This window comes from Pristis pectinata, chromosome 30 (genome assembly GCF_009764475.1).
Source record: "Pristis pectinata isolate sPriPec2 chromosome 30, sPriPec2.1.pri, whole genome shotgun sequence".
Taxonomy (NCBI): domain Eukaryota; kingdom Metazoa; phylum Chordata; class Chondrichthyes; order Rhinopristiformes; family Pristidae; genus Pristis; species Pristis pectinata.
In genome coordinates this window covers 7,313,805-7,334,144 of record NC_067434.1, presented here as the reverse complement: position 1 = coordinate 7,334,144, position 20,340 = coordinate 7,313,805, and the positions used below count along the sequence as shown (strand labels likewise).

The window sequence follows — 20,340 nt, the reverse complement described above, 5'->3', positions numbered from 1 at the left end:
TCAACTTTCTTAACTACTGGTTGGACCTGACTGCTTATCTCTTGTGATCCTTGCAGTAGAACACTGAATCTTATAAGCGGAATGATCTGCCTGGATGGAAGTTTTTCATGGTATCTCAGTACATGTGGCGATAATAAACCAATTCCAATTCCCCTCTGAACTTCACTCATTTGCAGTCTCTTTCCATTTTGACAATAATCTGCCTTTTACCTCACACCTCCCCCACATTAACAATGACTGCCTGGAGGACTGGTGATGGTCGGGTTGGGTTAGAAGTGTGGCCACTCGGGACAGCACACGGGCTGACACAATTGGTGCAGAGGGCTTACGGCACAGTCGACTGACTGTGGTGGTGAGGTAGGACAATCACCATCTTATTGACTGGTGGAGCAGGGTGAGGGGCTGATTTGCCGACCCCTGCTTCTACAAAGCTGGACGTCACAGGAGTTGTGTTCCTGCGTGTAGCGGGGTGGTTCAGCCACACAACTTCTTGTGATCCTCGGTGTGGTCCATCTCCAGTGGAGTCAGAGTACGGCAGTGAGCTCTGTCTCACACAATCCTTTCTGAATCCTGACTGCAGTATTTCACTGCAACCCATTTTCTGCCACCAACTGCAGCCAACAGTTCGTATTTTCCTGGTAATCAATAAAGTTTAAATATTTATAGCAGCACTCTCCCCATTAGATCTCCTCAATAATTCACGGATCAGGAGGCTGATTACAGGTGTGTGCGTACATGCTCGTTAAAGCTCTTGCCAAAATCAATGACTGGCAGATGCAAACTCTGCTCAGAACCAAATGTTTGATTATCATTGTAATCCATCCAACCTGTCAATCAATTGTCACTAACCACTCATCACAGACAGACCCTGCTGCCAGGAAGATTATCATTGTCTCCCTCCGTCACCCAACAAAACTGCCAAGGTGTCGATGAAGTTAACCTGCAGTTGGGAAGTGTAGTGATTGGAAAGTTAGTTTGCAAAGTTCACATTGTGACTGCAACTATTTGATGCTCAGTTTATGTGACACTGATATGACAGGACATCCAGAATAGTTTGCCAGCATGATTAACACGACAGTTCAGTGGAAAGAACGCACAGCACATCCAGGACAATGTCTCAGCAAACCTAACACAGCCCACAAGCTCTTTACTGTTGAGATACCTGGGGTGAGCTGTGCAGATAAAGAGAAGGGCAGGGAGCGGCTTCCGTCTGACAGACTGTGGGATCCAGACAGACTGACGACACAGAACAGGTGCTACTACACCCAGCCCAACACCAGCACTCCCAGCACGACACCAGTACACCCAGCACAATACCTGTACACTAGGTGCAATACCAGTAGACCCAGCTCACACCTGTACACACAGGCAAACACCAGTACACCCAGCCCAACAATCAGCCCAATACCAGTACACCCACCTGGTTTAGTATACCCTCTCTCATCAGTACCCTGTTTCTGCCATTAGCACACTCAGAACAGCAATCCAAGAGCCAGACCCATGAACCAGGCTGATCCAGTCAGCTGGGCATCATTGCTGCCAACCCAACACCAAGCCTGCCATGTTGGCCACTGGCCCCCTCTCGCTGTACCCCTCTTCCCCCCTCATCCCCCCACTCCGAGCTCCTCAGATCCTCATTTCCCCAAGGCTCACTGTGTATCCTCAACTCAACTTTACAATCAGAATCAGATGTGTTATGACTGACCTATGACATGAAATTTGTTGTTTTGTGGCAGCAGTACAGTTCAAGACATAAAACTCTATAAAGTACAAAAATAAATAAATAGTGCAAAAAAAAAGGAATAACGAGGTAGTGTTCATGGGTTCATGGACCGTTCAGAAATCTGATGGTGGAGGGGGAGGAGCTGTTTCTGAATTGTTGAGTGTGGGTCTTCAGGCTCCTGTACCTCCTCCCCGATGGTAGTAACGTGAAGAGGGCATGTCCTGGATGGTGAGGGTCCTTGATGATGGATGCTGCCTTCTTGAGGCATTGCCCCTTGAAGATGTCCTTGATGGTGGGGAGGGTTGTTCCTGTGATGGAGCCAGCTGAGTCTACAATCCTCTGCAGCCTCTTGCAATCCTGTGCATTGGAGCCTCCATACCAGGTTGTGATGCAACCAGTCAGAATGCTCTCCACTGTACATCAGTAGAAATTTGTAAGTCTGCGGTGACAAACCAAATTGCCTCAAACTCCTAACGAAGTAGAGCCGCTGGCATGCCTTCTTCGTGATTGCATCAATGCGTTGGGCCCAGGATAGATCCTCAGAGATGTTGACACCCAGGAACTTGAAGCATCAACATCATCTGAGGCTCTGTTCAGTTTGAGTCTTGCTTATAAAACCTGCTGAGTTGTGTGCCAAGTAACTTTGTGGTTTAGAAGATAATTTAGAGGGAGACAGTGTCTTTTCCTTGTACGTTGCTCTTGCTGCATCTATACACCAGGCATCCTTTGATTCCCCGGCATGTCCTCTGATCCATCCCGAGGTGTCATGGTCCCAGGACCTCAGTCAATGCAGTTTGTGGGACCTGAGCTTTGAGACATTTTAGGTACAGCTGCTGCCCTGGACCCTGTACCCGGCCAGGGCAGAAGGCGATCCCAGGAGGTCAACGTCTTCCTCGGATCTCCTCCTGGGTCGATGTGTGGGGGAACAGGCAATGGCTGTAGGTGATCGTGGCTCCTGTACTGGGCACATGCCCAATGGAAGGGTCCGTCTGCTCGACAGAAGTGAGCAGGACCAAGGTGTGGATGGGAGTGGAGAAGTTCAAAGTAGGACACTTGTGTTCCTGTGTCTGTCCACACCCTAAACTGGGGCAGCAGCTTTCCCTGGTACTGGTCAGGCCAATCCAAGCCCCTACACCAACATCACACACCACCCACTGTCCCCACAGATACCCCACCCACTGACCACTGACCAGTGACTCCCTCACCCACTGACCCTACCCACTGACCAGTGACTCCCCCACCCACTGACCACTGATCCCTACCTACTGACCGCTGACCCCCACCCGCTGACCACTGATCCCTACCTACTGACCACTGACCCCCCACCCGCTGACCACTGATCCCTACCTACGGACCGCTGACCCCCACCCCGCTGACCACTGATCCCTACCTACTGACCGCTGACCCCCACCCGCTGACCACTGATCCCTACCTACTGACCGCTGACCCCCACCCGCTGACCACTGATCCCTACCTACTGACCTCTGACCCCCACCCGCTGACCACTGATCCCTACCTACTGACCACTGACCACCACCCACTGACCACTAATCCCCACTCACTGACCACTGATTCCTACCTACTGATTGCCGATCCCCACCCACTGACCACTGAACCCCACCCACTGACTGCTGACCCCCGCCCACTGACCACTGAGCCCCACCATTGACCACTGACCCCACCCACTGACCGCTGACCCCCCCCCACTGACCAGTGACCCCCCCACCCACTGACCACTGACCAGACCCCATTCCCCTCCCACTGCCCAACAATCCGATAGTAATCGCAGGCTTGTGACCCCCACCCACGGGCCCGTCTCTCCTTGACCAGTTGGTCCTGCCGGTGGCTCTAGATGGACCAGGCTCCCTCGTCACCCCACCCCCCACCCCCCCCCCCCCCCCCCATCCCTGGCAGATTCAACAGGACCTGAAGCCCATCGTGTTCCTAGCACGAAGCCCTTGACCACTGGCTGATCGACCGTCCACGTGGCCTATGTTTGACACACCGTTGCTGGCTCCATGGAAAATCTAGCCAATAACGTGCAACACTGGGTGAGACTTGGTCAGTAGCCTTCCCCAGAACTGATGGTGAGAGGTTGATGTAAGGAAGGGAAGAATTGGAAATAGAGCAGAAATTGGAAGCTGGAGAAACCCATCCCCGTTTTCCTGGTCTCTACCCCCATCTAGTGTTACAGAGTTGAACTGCAGATGAGCAAAGCCTGGTGCCCCTGGAGTGGCTTCGCACCATGCAAGCGAATCAGAATCAGATTTATTACTACTTAAGTGACGTGAAATTTGTTATTTTGTGGCAGCAGTACAATGCAAAGACAAGAAATTACGATGAATTACAAAAATAAATAAATTGTTTGAAAAAAAGGTAGTGAGGTAGTGTTTATGGGTTCATGGAAATCTGATGGTGGAGGGGAAGAAGCTGTTTCTAAATCATTGAGTGTGGGTCTTCGGGCTCCTGTACCTCCTCCCCGATGGTAGTAACGAGAAGGGGGTGAGGGTCCTTAGTGATGGATGCTGCCTTCTTGAGGCACCGTCTCTTGAAGGTGTCCTCGATGGTGGGGGGCAGGGGAGGGTTGTGCCCGTGATGGAGCTGGTGTGCAGTTACTCAGGGTCCCTCTGCACTGGGCTTGTCAAAAATAGGAAGCTCCAGCTCCAGGGTTTACTGAAACATTACCTGAGAGAGGCGGGAGTTAGCAGCAACTTGCCTTTAACACAGTAAAACATCCCAACTTGCTCTACAAATGTGTCATTGGACAAAGTTTGACAGATGTTGGGAGAGACGACCAAAGTTGGTCAAAGGAGGTAAATTTAAGGACAGCGTGAGGAAGGAAGAGAAGCCCAGGGAAGCTTGCTGTCTTCTGTACCTTGGGCAGCTCAGTGTCGCAGCTGGTAGAGCTGCTGCCTCACAGCTCCAGCGACCCAGGTTCGATCCTGACATCCGGTGCTGTCTGTGTGGAGTTTGCACCTTCTGGGTGGGTTTCCTCCGGTTCCCTCCCACGTCCCAAAGACATGCGAGTTAATTGGCTGCTGTAAATTATCTCATGTGTGCAGACGAGGGGTGGAATCTGAGGGAGCTGACGGGAGTGTGAGGAGGATAAAATGGGATGAGTGTGGGTATTGGTTTATTATTGTCCCTTGTACCGAGGTAGAGTGAAAAGCTTGTCTTACAAACCGATCGTACAGGTCAATTCATCACACAGTGCAGTTACATTGAGTCAGTACAGAGTGCATTGATGTAGTACAGGGAAAAACAATAACAGTGCAGAGTAGAATGTCACAGCTACAGAGAAAGTGCAGTGCAATAAGGTGCAAGGTCACAACAAGGTAGATCATGAGGTCAGAGTCCATCTCATCGTATAAGGGAACAGTTCAATAGTCTTATCACAGTGGGATAGAAGCTGTCCTTGAGCCTGGTGGTACGTGCCTTCAGGCTCCTGTATCTTCTACCTGATGGAAGAGGAGAGAAGAGAGAGTGACCCGGGTGGGTGGGGTCTTTGATTATGCCGGCTGCTTCACCAAGGCAGCGAGAGGTCATTGAATCAGGATTGGTGTAAGTGGGTGTTGATGGTCAGCATGGACCTAGTGGGCCAAAGGGAGTGTTTCTGTGCTAAATAACTCTGTGACTCTCAAAAAATGGAAGTCAAAGTATAATAATGACTTATTAACAGGGCTGAACACTTAATACCTTAATTATGTACATGTTACTCCTACAACTCCTGCTGTAGAGTACTGTTACTGTAGGTACATCACAGGACTTCATGGTCCACCAGGATATAATTGAAGTACACTACAGAGGGAGTTCTAGAACTAAAGGCCCAGGCAGCTAAGGGCTCACTCCCCATGGCGAGGAAAGAAGAGGCCAGGAATTGGAACCACACACAGTTCTGGAGTGTTTCAGAGTCTGAGGGTGATGCAAAGTCACGGAGGAATTTTAAAACAACATGAAGACTTGAAGGACATGGAAGAGAATTGAAATGTCAAGTCAGAACCATGGAGCCAATAATGGAGGAGCTCATCAGATCCCTGTTCCTGCCCCCTGGTGCAAGTTGTCACCGTTCCTGCTCCTTCCCTGTAGCCCTGCAAAAAATATCTTTCCAATTACACATTTTAGGAAGTTACAGCTGAACCTGCTTCCATTCTATTCTAAATCACTCTAAAATTTCTCTTTTATCTTCCTGGTCCAAGAAGAATCATTCAATAATCCCATGCCCATATGGTCTCTCAACCTTGTTATCGTTCCAATACATTTTCACGACACCTCTCCAGGGTCCAGATATAAGCTCAGATTGATGAGCTGGATCATTCTCAATGTGACTGGCACCATTGCTGTCAGTATGCATTTATTTTATTGACTTACTCACAGGATTTCGATGTTACTGGCAATGCCAGCATTTATTGTCTAAGGAGGCAGTTAAGAGTCCACACCATACACCAGACCAGGTAAGGATGGCAGATTTCTATCCCTGAAGGACTTCAGTGAGTCCAGTTTTTATGATGTTCTGGTAGTTTCACCGTTATAGAAACCAGTTTTTTTAAAATATCCAGATTTTTTCCTACAACCACGTTAATGTTTGTGATCAACGGTCTTTGAGCCATGGCTACAACCACCGTCCTGTCTGGTGGTGAGGAGAGCGAGCAGCGACCAGGTGTTGCATCCTGAGCTCCTGTCCCAGAACAGTTTGATGGCTCTCTGCCATCAAAGGACTTTGAACAATTTTCTGACATAACATTGAAAGTGAAAAGCATTAAAAGTAAAATTACTGAACAACAAAATGACTGAATGTAGGTTGGTATGGGAGACAAGGGAAGAGATTTCTGGGACTCTGGCTGAGATTTTTAAATCTTCGCTGGTCATGGGTGAAGTACCAACAACTGGAAGTTGGTAAGTGTGGTTCCCCCTTTCGAGAAAGGCGGCGGGGAAAAGCCTGGTAACTACAGAGCTGTTACCCTGACAACAGGAGTAGGGAGGTTATTGGAAAAAGTTCCAAGGGACAGGATTTCTGATCACTTTTGGAAAGGCAGGGACTCATCAGAGATAGCCAGCATGGCGTCGTCAAGAGCAGATCCTGTGTTACCAATCGGTGGAGACAGGGAAAGGGGCAGAGCCTGAGAGGGACTGACTGACACAAATATTGGTGGTGCTGGCTGAGGGAGGGTGGGGAAGGCGCGTTGGCCACAAATGGTCTCTCTGGAGGAGCTGTAAATAGAGAGAGTTGAATGAGAACAGGGGAAGGAGAAAAATTGCTCGAAGCTTGCAGAACACGGCAGTTGTTGAAATTAAAAAAAAGATGCAGGTCAGACAGCATCTGTGGAGACAGATTTTCGGTTTTTATTGCAGTTACAAGCAACCGCAGTGCTTTGCTTTCCAATTATTCCTTCATGCAGTACTGACGGATTGGCGCACTGTTGTAGTTGTTATACGGTAGTGTAGCAGTTAGCGTAACGCTATTACAGCGCCAGTAACCTGGGTTCAATTCCCGTCGCTGTCTGTAAGGAGTTTGTACGTTCTCCCCGTGTCTGCGTGGGTTTCCTCCGGGTGCTCTGGTTTCCTCCCACATTCCAAAGACGTACAGGTTAGGAAGTTGTGAGCGTGCTATGTTGGCGCCGGAAGCGTGGCGACGCTTGCGGGCTGCCCCCAGAACACTCTACGCAAAAGATGCATTTCTCTGTGTGTTTCGATGTACATGTGACTAACAAAGAGATCTTATCTTATCTTTTGGTTAGCCTGAGGCTTGCGTGCTGGTTGGGTAGAAACGGAGCCTGGGCTCACTGAAGGTGAACCGGACAGATGAACCGACTAATCATTTAGTGTATAAAGTGGGTGCTGTGGCAACGGTACGGTCAGTTGGTGCTTTTGCAGGATCTCGGCATTGCAAGCAGGACCAGCATTTATTGCTCATCCCTAATTGCCCTCGAGAAGGTGTGGTGAGCCGCCTTCTTGGACCACTGTAGTCCTGCAGATGAAGGTGCTCCCACTGTGCTATTGGGCAGGGAGTTCCAGAACTCAGTCTCGGCAATGTTGAAGGACCAGTGATATGTTTCCTGACTGGATTGATTTGCGAGGTGAAGGGAAACCTGCAGGCGGTGGCGTTCCCGTGCATCTGCCGCCCTCGTCCTTCTTGGTCGAGGCTGAAAGTTTGGCAGGTGCTCTCAGAGTAACTTGGGCGAGTAACTGTGCAGTTTATCAATGGTACACACTGCAGCCACGGTGCGTCGGTGGTAGGTGGGTGAGGAGGGGGTGAATGTTTCGGGTGGAGGATGCAGTGCCAATCCTGGAAGTTATCGATCTTCCTGGATGTTGTTGGAAACCCATTCATCCAGGAGACTATTACATCACATTCCTGACAACCCTGGAAAGGCTTTGGATTGTCAAGAGCTACAGAATACATAGCCTCTGACCCTGCTGTTGGAGCCACAGTACTTATGTGGCTGAACTATTTGAGTTCCTGATCAAAGGTGAACACCAGGATATTGATGGTGTGGGGTGGGGGGGGGGTGGTGGGGGGAGCTCAGAAATGGTTGTGTGAACCAACAGTAGGTGCTTTGTGTGAGGCCCCAAAGGAAGAGAAAGGCGCTATATAAATGCCAGTTCTACAAGGATATTTTGAGATGGAACCAGACAGAACTGTCCAACCACTCTAATTAGTATTCATCCTGTGCATAAGCAGAAGGATTAATGTTTTGTTCTGTACCTTGTATCTGCCCTCCCATCTGCAGCTTTTCTAACCTTGGTTTATATGTTGACCTGCTCACTGCCTCAGACGCTGACTCCAAAAGAACAGATACTGCCCTCTGTACAGATCGATTCACCAGCTCTCTGCCCTGAATCCTCCAAGCTTACCTTCTTCATTGCTGTGTTCCCAAATCCCTGGAGACTCTCGGTCCCTATCAGTCTGTTCTATTTTAAACCTCTCCATTAAGCCATGCAGTAGTACTTCCTAATGATGGGATCTGTGTGTGTGAGTGTGTGTGTGTGTGGTGTGTGTGGTGTGTGTGTGTGTGTGTGTGTGTGTGTGTGTGTGTGTGTGTGTGTGTGTGTGTGTGTGTATTTGTGTGTGTGTGCCTCTACAGACCTGGCAGCATCTGAGTGGACCTGTAGTTACATTCAAGATCTCCTCAGAAATCCTCCCTACAGCACAGAGCTCGAAACTGCAAAATCATCCAGTGTTCCAGAATTAAAAATTCTCGTCACTACTGGTTCCATTGGAGACAGGTTCCCGGGTCTTTCACTGAAACTTCCACAGCTGATTCAGAGCCTCTCCTTATCTCCCTCCTTCAGCCAGAACTAATACTGAAGGTGCTCACTGAGGCTGGAAACTACTCCTTCATTCTCCTTCCTTTCACCCTGTTCTTTTTTATGATAAGTTTAGCTCTCTAATTGCTCTTTCTGGTTGCTTTAATGTCTCGTTGCCCTTCCTTCCTAGGCTGAAAGGTTCATTACTACCTGTCATATTTGCCGGCTCGCTAATTCCCTTCCTGTCTAAACACGTCTCTTCCCGTGGAATATGTTCCTTTCCCAGCCTGCTGTCAAGGCCAAGTAATGGGAGCCCTCCCTGACACCACTCCTAAACCATGTACAGTAAAACTCTGATAACCCACTATCTGATTATCCAGAAATCCTGACATGGGCTCCCTGGGTGCTGAATCCCACATTCTGTTCCACTCACTGGGGCTGCATTTCCTGCACTCCCTTTAAACTCACCGGGGCCCTGGTTCCCGGGCTCCCTTTAAACTCACCTGGTTCTGAGCACTGTGCTCCTTTTCAATTCACTTGGTTCTGTTTCCCACATTTCCCTGGCCTTGCTTCCATGCTCCCTTTAAACTTTAACTTCATTATTCTGCCGGGCAACATCTAAAAATAAAGTGAATTACAAGTGTGTTGGAGTATTAGTAGAGTAACATCCGATAGCCCGGAACATCTGCTCATTTAGCATCACGTCCCAAGCATTCCAGATTATCGGAGTTTTATGGTACTGTACAATGCTGGGAGAGGAATACAGAGAACATTAGTTTTACCACCTCAGCTCCCAAACCTGCTTCATAATCTGAAGACTTCTGCATCATCCTTTGGTTCTAATTGTCCACAATAACCAGTTTGTCTTCATTGTTTTTCATATCCTTTGGGACCACTGTGATGTTTCCTTTCCTAGATCCAGGGAGGGAACAAAACAAACTCTTCTTTTGATTAAAGATTTCAAACACAAGTGGGGTGAGTATCTGACAGGAACACTGTGAGGGCTGGTGACCAGGCGCAGGATTACTTAGGCTGCTTGGAACTGAGCAGTTTGATGGACAACTAAACAGGAGATTTCATTGGATTACCTCTGGGGATTAGAGGGTATTAGTACCGAGCTCTGGGGATACCGAGTGCCTGGTCTAAAGTAAATAGGTTAGACGTGGTCCTGCGAGAGTTGCAGTGTATCTGGGTGTGACGTCTGTAGATCAGCACGGAAAGGAGGCTTCATTTCTTCCACCAGCTGGTCTGATCTCAAACCTGTGACATTGGTGTAGGCACCAGAAAAAGAACCATGTAGTGGCTGGTGTGTTACACGTTAGTAGAAACCACACACAGGCAACCTCCACTCCACAATGTGAAGTTGGGGGTCTGGAAACGGCAGGACCCCCATGGACTATCCCAACAACAACAGACCTGATCACCCCCCTGCTGTGGGACTGTGCGTCCCATGTTGGCCTCACAAATCTGGAGAGCGAGTAAGTCATCCCTGGGCTGGCCGAGGGAGAAAACGACTTCCTGCCAGACGGCGGGTAACAGGCAACTGGTGTTGGATGAGGAGGGAGCCTGTCCCTTCTCCTCTGTCTGCCCCACAGCCACACAACTTGATTCTTAATGTTCCCCGAGGCAAGGCAGACAACAATGAGAACTGAGGCTCAGGCAATAAATGCAGCCCACTCTGAGAACAGTCTTTTTTATTCTTGAGACTAAAATAATATCCAGAAATACCTCTGGATGTTGTTTCAGTGAAATGCAACAGATTGGTTTGAGGCTTGTCTTCCCTCCCATTCACAGTACAGCACACGTAAGGAATGTAGCTTTTATTTATTGGTGTTTCACTATTGGAGACTTCCTCTTCCTGCACTGAGGCTGCTGATAAGACCCCTCACCTTGTTCCTGTCCCTCGCTGGATTGGATGTTGGACCAGCAAACTGTTTCCTTCGGATCTATTGTGCAGTCTTGGTGCCAGGCGAGCATTCATTGTTCCTCAGCTCCCTGCATTTCCCACAGACTCAGGGACTGCTCGGAAAACAGACTTCTCTCCTCATTTGCCATTCGCTCGGAGCCTGTGGGGAATTTGCAGGGATCCTTCAACCTTCTCATCACCTCCAGAAAAGGAGTTTAAATGGAGAGAAAACTGATATTCCGATTCATTGCCATTTTCTTATCTCTAGGACCGGTCTGGTTGAAGGAACATCTAGAGAATCCTGATACTGCAGACGGGAGTCATAAGATTTCTTGAGCAATGAGGCAGGTTTGAGCAAACAGCAAGAGAAGCCTCGTCACCAGATCTTTGAGAAGGTCGAGGAACATGTTGCCACCCAGTTGGATGGCTGGGGCTACGAGGAGGTCCAGGGGACCAACCAGCCGTATTCCTATGTCCGCACCACCACCTCGGATTCATCCAGGAGGCAGACATCAGTCACCAGTGCACGGGCACCCTTAAAATCCCCACCGGACAGGCAAGTGCTGCAGATACATACCTTCCTTGGTGCAGTCTGATTCCCTTTGGGAAGAAAATCTTTCCCAGAGGATTTTGAAGAGCTGGGTGGCTGGTGGTCTCGTTTGGTGTGGTCTGTGTGAGGGGCAGAGGCTCTGGGGCAGCCACAGGATCAGTGATCCAGCAAGGGTAGGGCTGAGGTATGGAGAGTGGGCAGTGACATTCTGGGAACACTGGAACTCCACTTGGCTCAGGAAGTGTTCCTGGGAATGGGCCCACTCATGGAGTCAGCTCAACGAGGGTAGTTATAGCATTATTGGTATTGGTTTATTATTGTCACTTGTACTGAGGTACAGTGAAAAACTTGTCTTGCATACCGATCGTACAGGTCAATTCATTACACAGTGCAGTTACATTGGGTTAGTACAGAGTGCGTTGATGTAGTACAGGTAAAAACAATAACAGTACAGAGTAAAGTGTCACAGCTACAGAGAAAGTGCAGTGCAATAAGGTGCAAGGTCACAACAAGGTAGATCGTAAGGTCATAGTCCATCTCATTGTATAAGGAACAGTTCAATAGTCTTATCAACGTGGGGTAGAAGCTGTCCTTAAGTCTGGTGGTACGTGCCCCCAGGCTCCTGTATATTCTACCTGATGGGAGAGGAGAGAAGAGAGAATGACCCGGGTGGGTGGGGTCTTTGATTATGCCGGCTGCTTCACCAAGGCAGGAAGAGGTAAAGACTGAGTCCATGGAGGGGAGGCTGGTTTCCGAGATGCGCTGGGCTGTGTCCACAACTCTCTGCAGTTTCTTGTGGTCCTGGGGCAGAGCAATTGCGGTACCAAGCCATGATGCATCCAGATAGGATGCTTTCTGTGGTGCATCAATAAAAGTTGGTGAGTGTCAAAGGGGACAAACCGAATTTCTTTAGCCTCCTGAGGAAGTAGAGGTGCTGGTGAGCTTTCTTGGCCAAGGCATCTATGTGATTTGTCCAGGACAGGCTATTGGTGATGTTCACTCCCAGGAACTTGAAGCTCTCAACCCTCTTGACCTCAGCATCATTGATGTAGACAGGTGCATGTTCACCGCCCCCTTTCCTGAAGCCATTATGTGGCGAGAGATGTGTTACTGGCAGAGGTGGTGTGCCAACAACCGGCTCTGGGAACCCGACACAACCCCACTGCTGGGGGACAACCAGTGGAGGGAAGGGAGGGAGGGAGAGACTGCTTGCCAGGGTTGGTGTTGGGTGGGCAGGGTGAGTGATGTGAACACTCAGGGCTGACACGGTGGGTGAGGGCCTCTGCTGGAGACTTGCAACACCCACTCCACGTGTGACACCCTGCCCAGGTCCCACCATCCCTCACCACCTCCCGCTGGGTGTGACGGTAGGTGCTGTCTGCCCCTCTCTTCTTCTCCCCAGCCCAGAGATTTCTCTATGGCAGCACAGCGGGTGGGCAGCGACTACTTGTTACCAGCTGAGGGGCAGTTATTGCCAAGGGTGGACAGGGGTTTGTATCAAGTTCCCAATTGGTTGCATTTTTAAAACTACAGGGGGTAGGTACAGGTGGGAGTTCTTATTGATGGACCTGTAGCGTGTCAGCGGTGTGGGGTGGGGTTAAGCAGGGTAGCAGTGCCTCCTGTGGGGACCGAGCCACGTGGGTCTGGGAGATTCCAGGCTCGGTCTCGGTTACCTCTCAGAGCTGAGAGAGGAGTTAACATCAGCTCAGGCTTCTGAGCATTACAGAGTGAATCCCATTGGAAGTGTACATGGGGGCTGTGCACGCAAGCACACACCTGTGCATGCGTGTGTGAGATAAAAACCTTGTTCCTGTCCGTCGGTAAAACGGAGTGTTAGACTAGTGAGCTGTACATGTGTGTTGTGAAATTCCCAGGCTACAGGCTGCTTACGGTGTTGGGCATTGCTCTCACTCAGACCTGGAGACTCAAAGACTCAATGAAGAATGAACACGTGATGAATCAGCACCAGAAGCCACAGACTCCTATACAACTGATCCCAGAGTCCCACTGATCCCACAGGCCCCTGTACAACTGATCCCAGAGTCCCACTGATCCCACAGGCCCCTGTACAACTGATCCCAGAGTCCCACTGATCCCACAGGCCCCTGTACAACTGATCCCAGAGTCCCACATCCCACAGGCCCCTGTACAACTGATCCCAGAGTCCCACTGATCCCACAGGCCCCTGTACAACTGATCCCATAGTCCCACTGATCCCACAGGCCCCTGTACAACTGATCCCAGAGTCCCACTGATCCCACAGGCTCCCGTACAAACTAATCCCTGGGTCTCCAAGGAGGTGATCTCGGGCAGAGATTGCGTGTGGCCAGGGACAGGATTTGTCTCAGAGCAGATAACATCGCTGTGGTGGAAGCTGAAATCTACACGAGAGCCGGTGTTTCCCGACCCCAGCAAGTTTTCCTGAGGTTCCGCGTTATTTAACCAGCTCCCAAATTGCTGCAAGTGCTTGCAGGGACCAGCAGGGAAGGTCAGGGGCAGGTAGTTCCTGCCACCGGCAGATGGTCCCCAGGTGGGCAGTGGAGGAGGTGGTGGTGATCTTAGAATATAGAATGTAAAACGTAGAACATAGAACAGCACAGGAACAGGCCCTTTGGCCCACCATGTTCGTGCCGACCATGATGCCAATCTAACTGATCCCACCTCCCTGCACGTGGTCCACATCCCTCCATTCCCTGCCTGTTCAAGTGCCTGTCTAAATGCCTCTGTAACGTTGCTGTCACGTCTGCTTCCACCACCAGGCAGCGCTTTCCAGGAACCCACCACTCTCTGTGTTAAAAAAACTTGCCTCATCAATATCCTTTAAAGTCACCCCATCTCACCCTAAATCTATCCCCTGGGATAAAGGCTCTGACAATCTACCCTATCTATGCCGCTCATAACTTTATCTACTTCTATTGATGGCGGTTGGCCAAAACTGTCCTTGTAACAGATAGAAGCTTGTTGAAGGGCTTTTCCATCTGACCCAGAGCCTGGGAAGACTTACCCTCAGCACCTTTCAACGGGAAGGATACTCATTCAACGGCGCCCAAACAAACCTGTGGAGGGGTTTACCAGGCGGATGTGTCAGGGAGCCCAGGTTTGAGCAGTGCAATGCTAATCACTCTGTTATCCCTTCTGTCTTCTGCAAGAAGGGAGCTGTGCTGAAGGCTTGTACTTTGAGATTCATTGGTCACCTTTATTCCTGTATGTTTGACCTATCCGGTAGAAGGTACAGTTATCGTCAGTCTTTTGGACCCCACACTAGGTTGAGTTTGATTCTCCCCGCACTTTCCTTAACATCTTCGAAGGAAATTTACAATAAAAAATGCAAAACCCTGAGAAACCAACAGTATGTGGACACGGAAATAAAATCAAAGCTCTGCAGATGCTGGAAAACTGAAATAAAATCAAGAAGTGCTGGGAACACTCAGTAGGTCAGGCAGCATCTGTGGAGAGCGAAACAGGGTTAACATTTCAGGTCTGATGAAGGGTTTCCAACTTGAAAAATTAACTCTGCTTCTCTCTCCACAGATGCTGTCTGACCTGCTCAGTCTTTCCAGCAGTTTCTGCTTTTAATTTTTAAAACCTCCCTTGCTTTAAGAGCTGCTCCCTCCCTACACTCTACCCGTCTAGTATGATGAAGATGAACTCTTGACCTCACAATCTCCTTATTGTCTGCCTGCACTGCACTTTCTCTGTAACTGTAACACTATATTCTGCATTCTGTTATTGCCTTTCCCTTTGTACTACCTGGATGTACGTATGGTTTGGAATGATCTGTATGGATGACATACAAGAGACAGTTTTTCACTGTATCGGTACATGGGACAATAATAAGCCAATTACCAATTAACTTTCCTGGCATCATGCCTGAGTCCCACAGCCTGTCCTGTACAGAGAGGAGATTTTCCCTGTGTACTTACATCACAATAAACTGATGGTTTAAATGCCATGTGGTTTAGAACATTAACTTTGACTGGGCAGGAATCCACTGGGTGTGGTTTCTGACCAGGACTAAGAGGAGAGGGCCTGAAGTAAACACAGATCCTAAAGGCAAGGTAGTGTAGGGGTTAGCGTAACACTATTACAGCGCCAGTGACCCGAGTTCGATTCCGGCCACTATCTGTAAGGAGTTTGTACGTTCTCCCCATGTCTGTGTGGGTTTCCTCCGGGCACTCCGGTTTCCTCCCACATTCCAAAGACGTACGGGTTAGGAAGTTGTGGGCATGCTATGTTGGTGCCGGAAGCTTGCAGGCTGCCCCCAGAACACTCAATGCAAAAGATGCATTTCACTGTGTGTTTCGATGTGACTAATAAAGATATCTTAAAGGAGAGAGTCTCAGAAGCTTGTCCCTGGAGACTATCCCCTCGGGTATGTACAGGGAATAACATTCACACCTCCAGCAGAGCATCCAGACATCCTTGTCCTCCAAGGAAAACGTGAAAGTGGTTCTTCACGACAAACAAGAGGCCATTCAGCACATTGAGTCTATGCCCCGTCAATCCCATTCTCACACATTTCCCTGTAACTATTCCCTCTCGCATGCTCATTAACAGCCGCTGGATTCTGCCACCAGCCCCTCAGTAGGGGTCTACACCCCCCGGTCTTCAGAGAACCAAGGGAGGGTGGGGGTGTCTTCAGCTTTGGTCAAGTTGATGACAGACGTTCTATTTCCTTGACTGTCAGTGAACTGACTACATTTCTGAGATCGGGGGCTGCAGATTGCAGGTGAAGGAACAGGTGATAACATTGGATGAAATGAACTCTCCAAAGCTCCGGAAATGGGAACAGGAAAGAAGTTTACGTGCAGCCTGAGGTCAAATACACAGCTGGGACAGGAAGGGTTTGCAATGGGAATTGTAAGCACAAGGGTTTGCCAAACAAGGGCTGAACAAAGCGGCTGTGCAAACAGACCAGTCACTGGAAGGAGATGAAAGACAGGACCGGGGAGAAGGGATGATTCAAGGATCCGTGTTGGGAACTGCGATTCACTGTCACAGTTTGTTTGTGTGAGCTGTCATATGAGTGAGTTAGGGAAGCACTAACAATGTTTTCCTGCACTTCCAAAGCTTCTGGCAGTGCAGTCCACACCCACCACAGCTCTCTCCTGCAACCTCACTGCGTCTCCTCTCTTCACCTTGGACTTAAGACCAGCTGGGGGTGAGGGAAAGGCCAGATTAGACCTTCTGAGTGAGGATTTTGGTTTAATTGTCCTCAGTATCCCAATCACTCATGGTAAAAGTCACCGGCTTCATACATTCAAAGAGCTATACAGCACAGAAACAGGCCCTTAGCCCAACTTGTCCATGCCAACCAAGATGCCTATATCAGCTAATGCTACTTGCCTGCATTTGGTAAATTGGTTTATAATTGTCACATGTACCGAGATACAGAGCAAAACTTTGTTTTGTACTTCATTGCATCAGTACGTACAGGTAGTACAAGGGAAAAACAATACCAGAATGCAGAATAAAATGTAACAGCTACAGAGAAAGTGCAGTGCAGGCAGACAATAAGGTGCAAGATTATGACGAGGTAGATTGTGAGGTGAACCGTCCACCTTATCGTACAAAAGGCCCATTCAATAGTTTTATAACAGCGGGATAGAAGATGGTGGTACGTGCTTTCAGGCTTTTATATCTGCGGCCCTATGGGAGGGGGGAGAAGAGAGAATGCCTGGGGTGGGTGGGGTCTTTGATTATGTTGGCTGCTTTACTGAGGCAGCGAGAAGTGTCGACAGACCCCATGGAGGGGAGGCTGGTTTCCGTGATGTGCTGAGCTGTGTCCACAACTCTCTGTTGTTTCTTGCGGTCCCAGGCAGAGCAGTTGCCGTACCAAGGCATGATGCATCTGGATAGGATACTTCCTATGCTGCATTTGGCTCTTATCCCTAAATATCTTTCCTATCCATATATCTGTCGAAATATCTTTAAAACATTGTAATCGTACCCACCTCTGCCACTTCCTCTGGCAGCTCGTTCCATATACCAATCATGCTCTGTGTGAAAAAGCTGCCCCTCAAATCCCCTTAAGATCTTTCCCCTCTCACCTTAAACCTCTGCCCTCTAGTTTTAGACTCCCCTATGCTGAGGTCAAATACACAGCCAGAGCAGGAAGGGTTTGCAATGGGAATTGTAATCGTTTACTTGTGGTTCAATTCTCTGGATGCAACTCCTGTTTCAGGTTCAACAAGAAGAATCTTTCCCAGAACCTCCCTGGGAACAGAAACAAACATATCCGTCCCAAACTCATGATTTAGACACCACTCTAAGTCTTAGCATCTCGAATTTCTGCTGTCATTCTTGGTGAGAGAGTAGTTTTCCCCTTTGTTGGACTGTGTCTCAGCACTGGACACTGTCTGGTCTCAGGGGCAGCAGTAAGTAGGGGTTGGGCAGGATAAATGGATACATATCTAGTGGTTGTGGGCTGGGGATCAGTATTAACCAGTGGTCCAGGAATAACTGGAGACACGAGAGACTGTAGATGCTAGAATCTGGAGCAACAAACAATCTGCTGGACCCTCCTGATGCAGAGGTTCCACCAGAAATGTCAACAGTTCCTTTCTTCCCACAGATGCTGCTCGACCTGCTGAGTTCTTCCAGCAGATTGTTTGTTGGTCCAGGAATAACCTCCTTAATGTTCTTCCGAATTGTGCAATGGCACATTTTACATCCACAGGGATGGGGGAGGGGAGGCGAGGTCTTGGTTTGACAACTGATCCAAAAGACAGAACCTCCAACAGTACTGCAATGGAGTGTCAGCCTGGATTAAGATTTAAGATATCTTTATTGGTCACACGTACATTGAAACACACAGTGAAATGCATCTTTTGCGTAGAGTGTTCTGGGGGCAGCCCGCAAGTGTCGCCACGCTTCCAGCACCAACATAGCATGCCCACAACTTCCTAACCAGTACGTCTTTGGAATGTGGGAGGAAACCGGAGCACCCGGAGGAAACCCATGCAGACATGGGGAGAACATACAAACTCTTTACAGACAGCGATGGGAATTGAACCCAGGTTGCTGGTGCTGTACTAGCATTATGCTAGCCATTACACTACCATGCCTGCTTAACCCATAATGAGCTGAGACTCACCCACGGATTCCTAGTATTGACATTGTGGCATTTATTAACCCTCTAAACGGTGGCATTTGTCCTGCTGACATTAGGAGCCGTGAGATATTGTTGCAGCTATAAAGGACCCTGGTCAGACTCCACTTGGAGTACTGTGCTCAGTTCTGGTCACCTCACTTACAGGAAGGATGTGGAAGCCATAGAAAGGGTGCAGAAGAGATTTACAAGGATGTTGCCTGGATTGTGGAGCATGCCTTATGAAAACAGGTTGAGTGAACTCGGCCTTTTCTCCTTGGAGTGATGGAGGATGAGGGGTGACCTGATAGAGGTGTATAAGATGATGAGAGGCATTGATCGCGTGGATAGTCAGAGGCTTTTCCCCAGGGCTGAAATGGTGGCCACAAGAGGACACAGGTTTAAGGTGCTGGGGAGTAAGTACAGAGGAGATGTCAGAGGTAAGTTTTTTTTACTCAGAGTGTTGAGTGTGTGGAATGGGCTGTCGGCAACGGTGGTGGAGGCTGTCACGATAGGGGCACTTAAGAGACTTTTGGGTAGGTACATGGAGCTTAGAAAGATAGAGGGCTATGGGTAAGCCTATTAATTTCTAAGGTAGGGACATGTTTGGCACAGCTTTGTGGGCCGAAGGGCCTGTTTTGTGCTGTGTGTTTTCTATGTTTCTATGATATTGTCTGTGAACTGGGGAACATTACTTCTGGAGCAGCTTTTTTTGAAACCTTGCAGGAAGAACCTTCATGGTCAAAAATGTTCAACTCTCCACTAACTCTGCACTGTGTGGTTATACTAATGGAAAGATAACACACACCCTCGCCTACACCACATCTGCCTGCAGACTGCAGACTGAGCTGCTCTGCAACAGGTTGTAACTGGTAGAAGATACAGGAGCCTGGGGGCACGTACCACCGGACTTAAGGACAGCTTCTACCCCACTGTGATAAGACTATTGAACGGTTCACTTATACAATGAATGGACTATGACCTCACGATCTACCTTGTTGTGACCTCGCACCTTATTGCACTGCACTTCCTCTGTAGCTGTGTCACTTTACTCTGTACTGTTACTGTTTTTACTTGTACTCCATCAATGCACTCTGTACTGACTCAATGTAACTGCACTGTGTAGTGAACTGACCTGTACGATCGGTATGCAAGGCAAGTTTTTCACTGTACCTCGGTACAAGTGACAACAATAAACTAATACCAATACCAATACCCTGCATACATCCTCTTCTAAAGGCAGTCCCTGGGATCTGAGGATGACCACGTCCTACTCCCAGGGTCACAGACTCCCACATGTCACACCGTACGACAGGAGAAACAGTTTTGCAAATGCTCCATCCTCTTATTGTAGGGAACATTTTTCACTCCATTGGGAATCAAGCTGTTCCATGTGGGGATGGCAGGAGACAGCCCATTTCCCCTGTACTTTTCCTGACCTAAGCAGCAGACTTACAAAGACTGAGGAAAGAAATCAAACTGCTGGAGGAACTCAGCGGGTCAGGGCATTGGTGGGGGCAACAGGACGGTCGACAGTCCTGATGCAAGGTCTCCACCTGTAACATTGCCCATCCCTTCCTTCCACAGATGCTGCTCAGTGAGACTGATTGATCCACGTTAACCTCTCTAAGGAGAGGTCCACAGACCCGCTGAGTTCCTCCAGCAGATTGTTTTTTGCTCCAGATTCCAGCATCTGCGGTCTTGTAGCTACAAAGATTGTGTCCTGGGGCAGGAAGGAAACAATGGACTGGATTTTGTGGAGAAGATTAAGACTTGCCACTGAACGTAAACTGAGTTGAAGTTCACCGGTCACTGACTCTCCCAGT

The 20,340-nt window shown here is 49.0% G+C and overlaps 1 protein-coding gene across 1 annotated transcript in view; it reads left to right on the top strand.

The window, feature by feature from the left end:
- The window catches only part of mmrn2a (multimerin 2a), a 56,787-nt gene that overhangs the window by 14,743 nt on the left and 21,704 nt on the right, over positions 1-20,340 (top strand). The window contains exon 2 of the mRNA XM_052041334.1: positions 11,202-11,430. Within this exon, the coding sequence (XP_051897294.1) occupies positions 11,202-11,430 (229 nt within the window). The remainder of the gene's footprint in view (positions 1-11,201; positions 11,431-20,340) is intronic.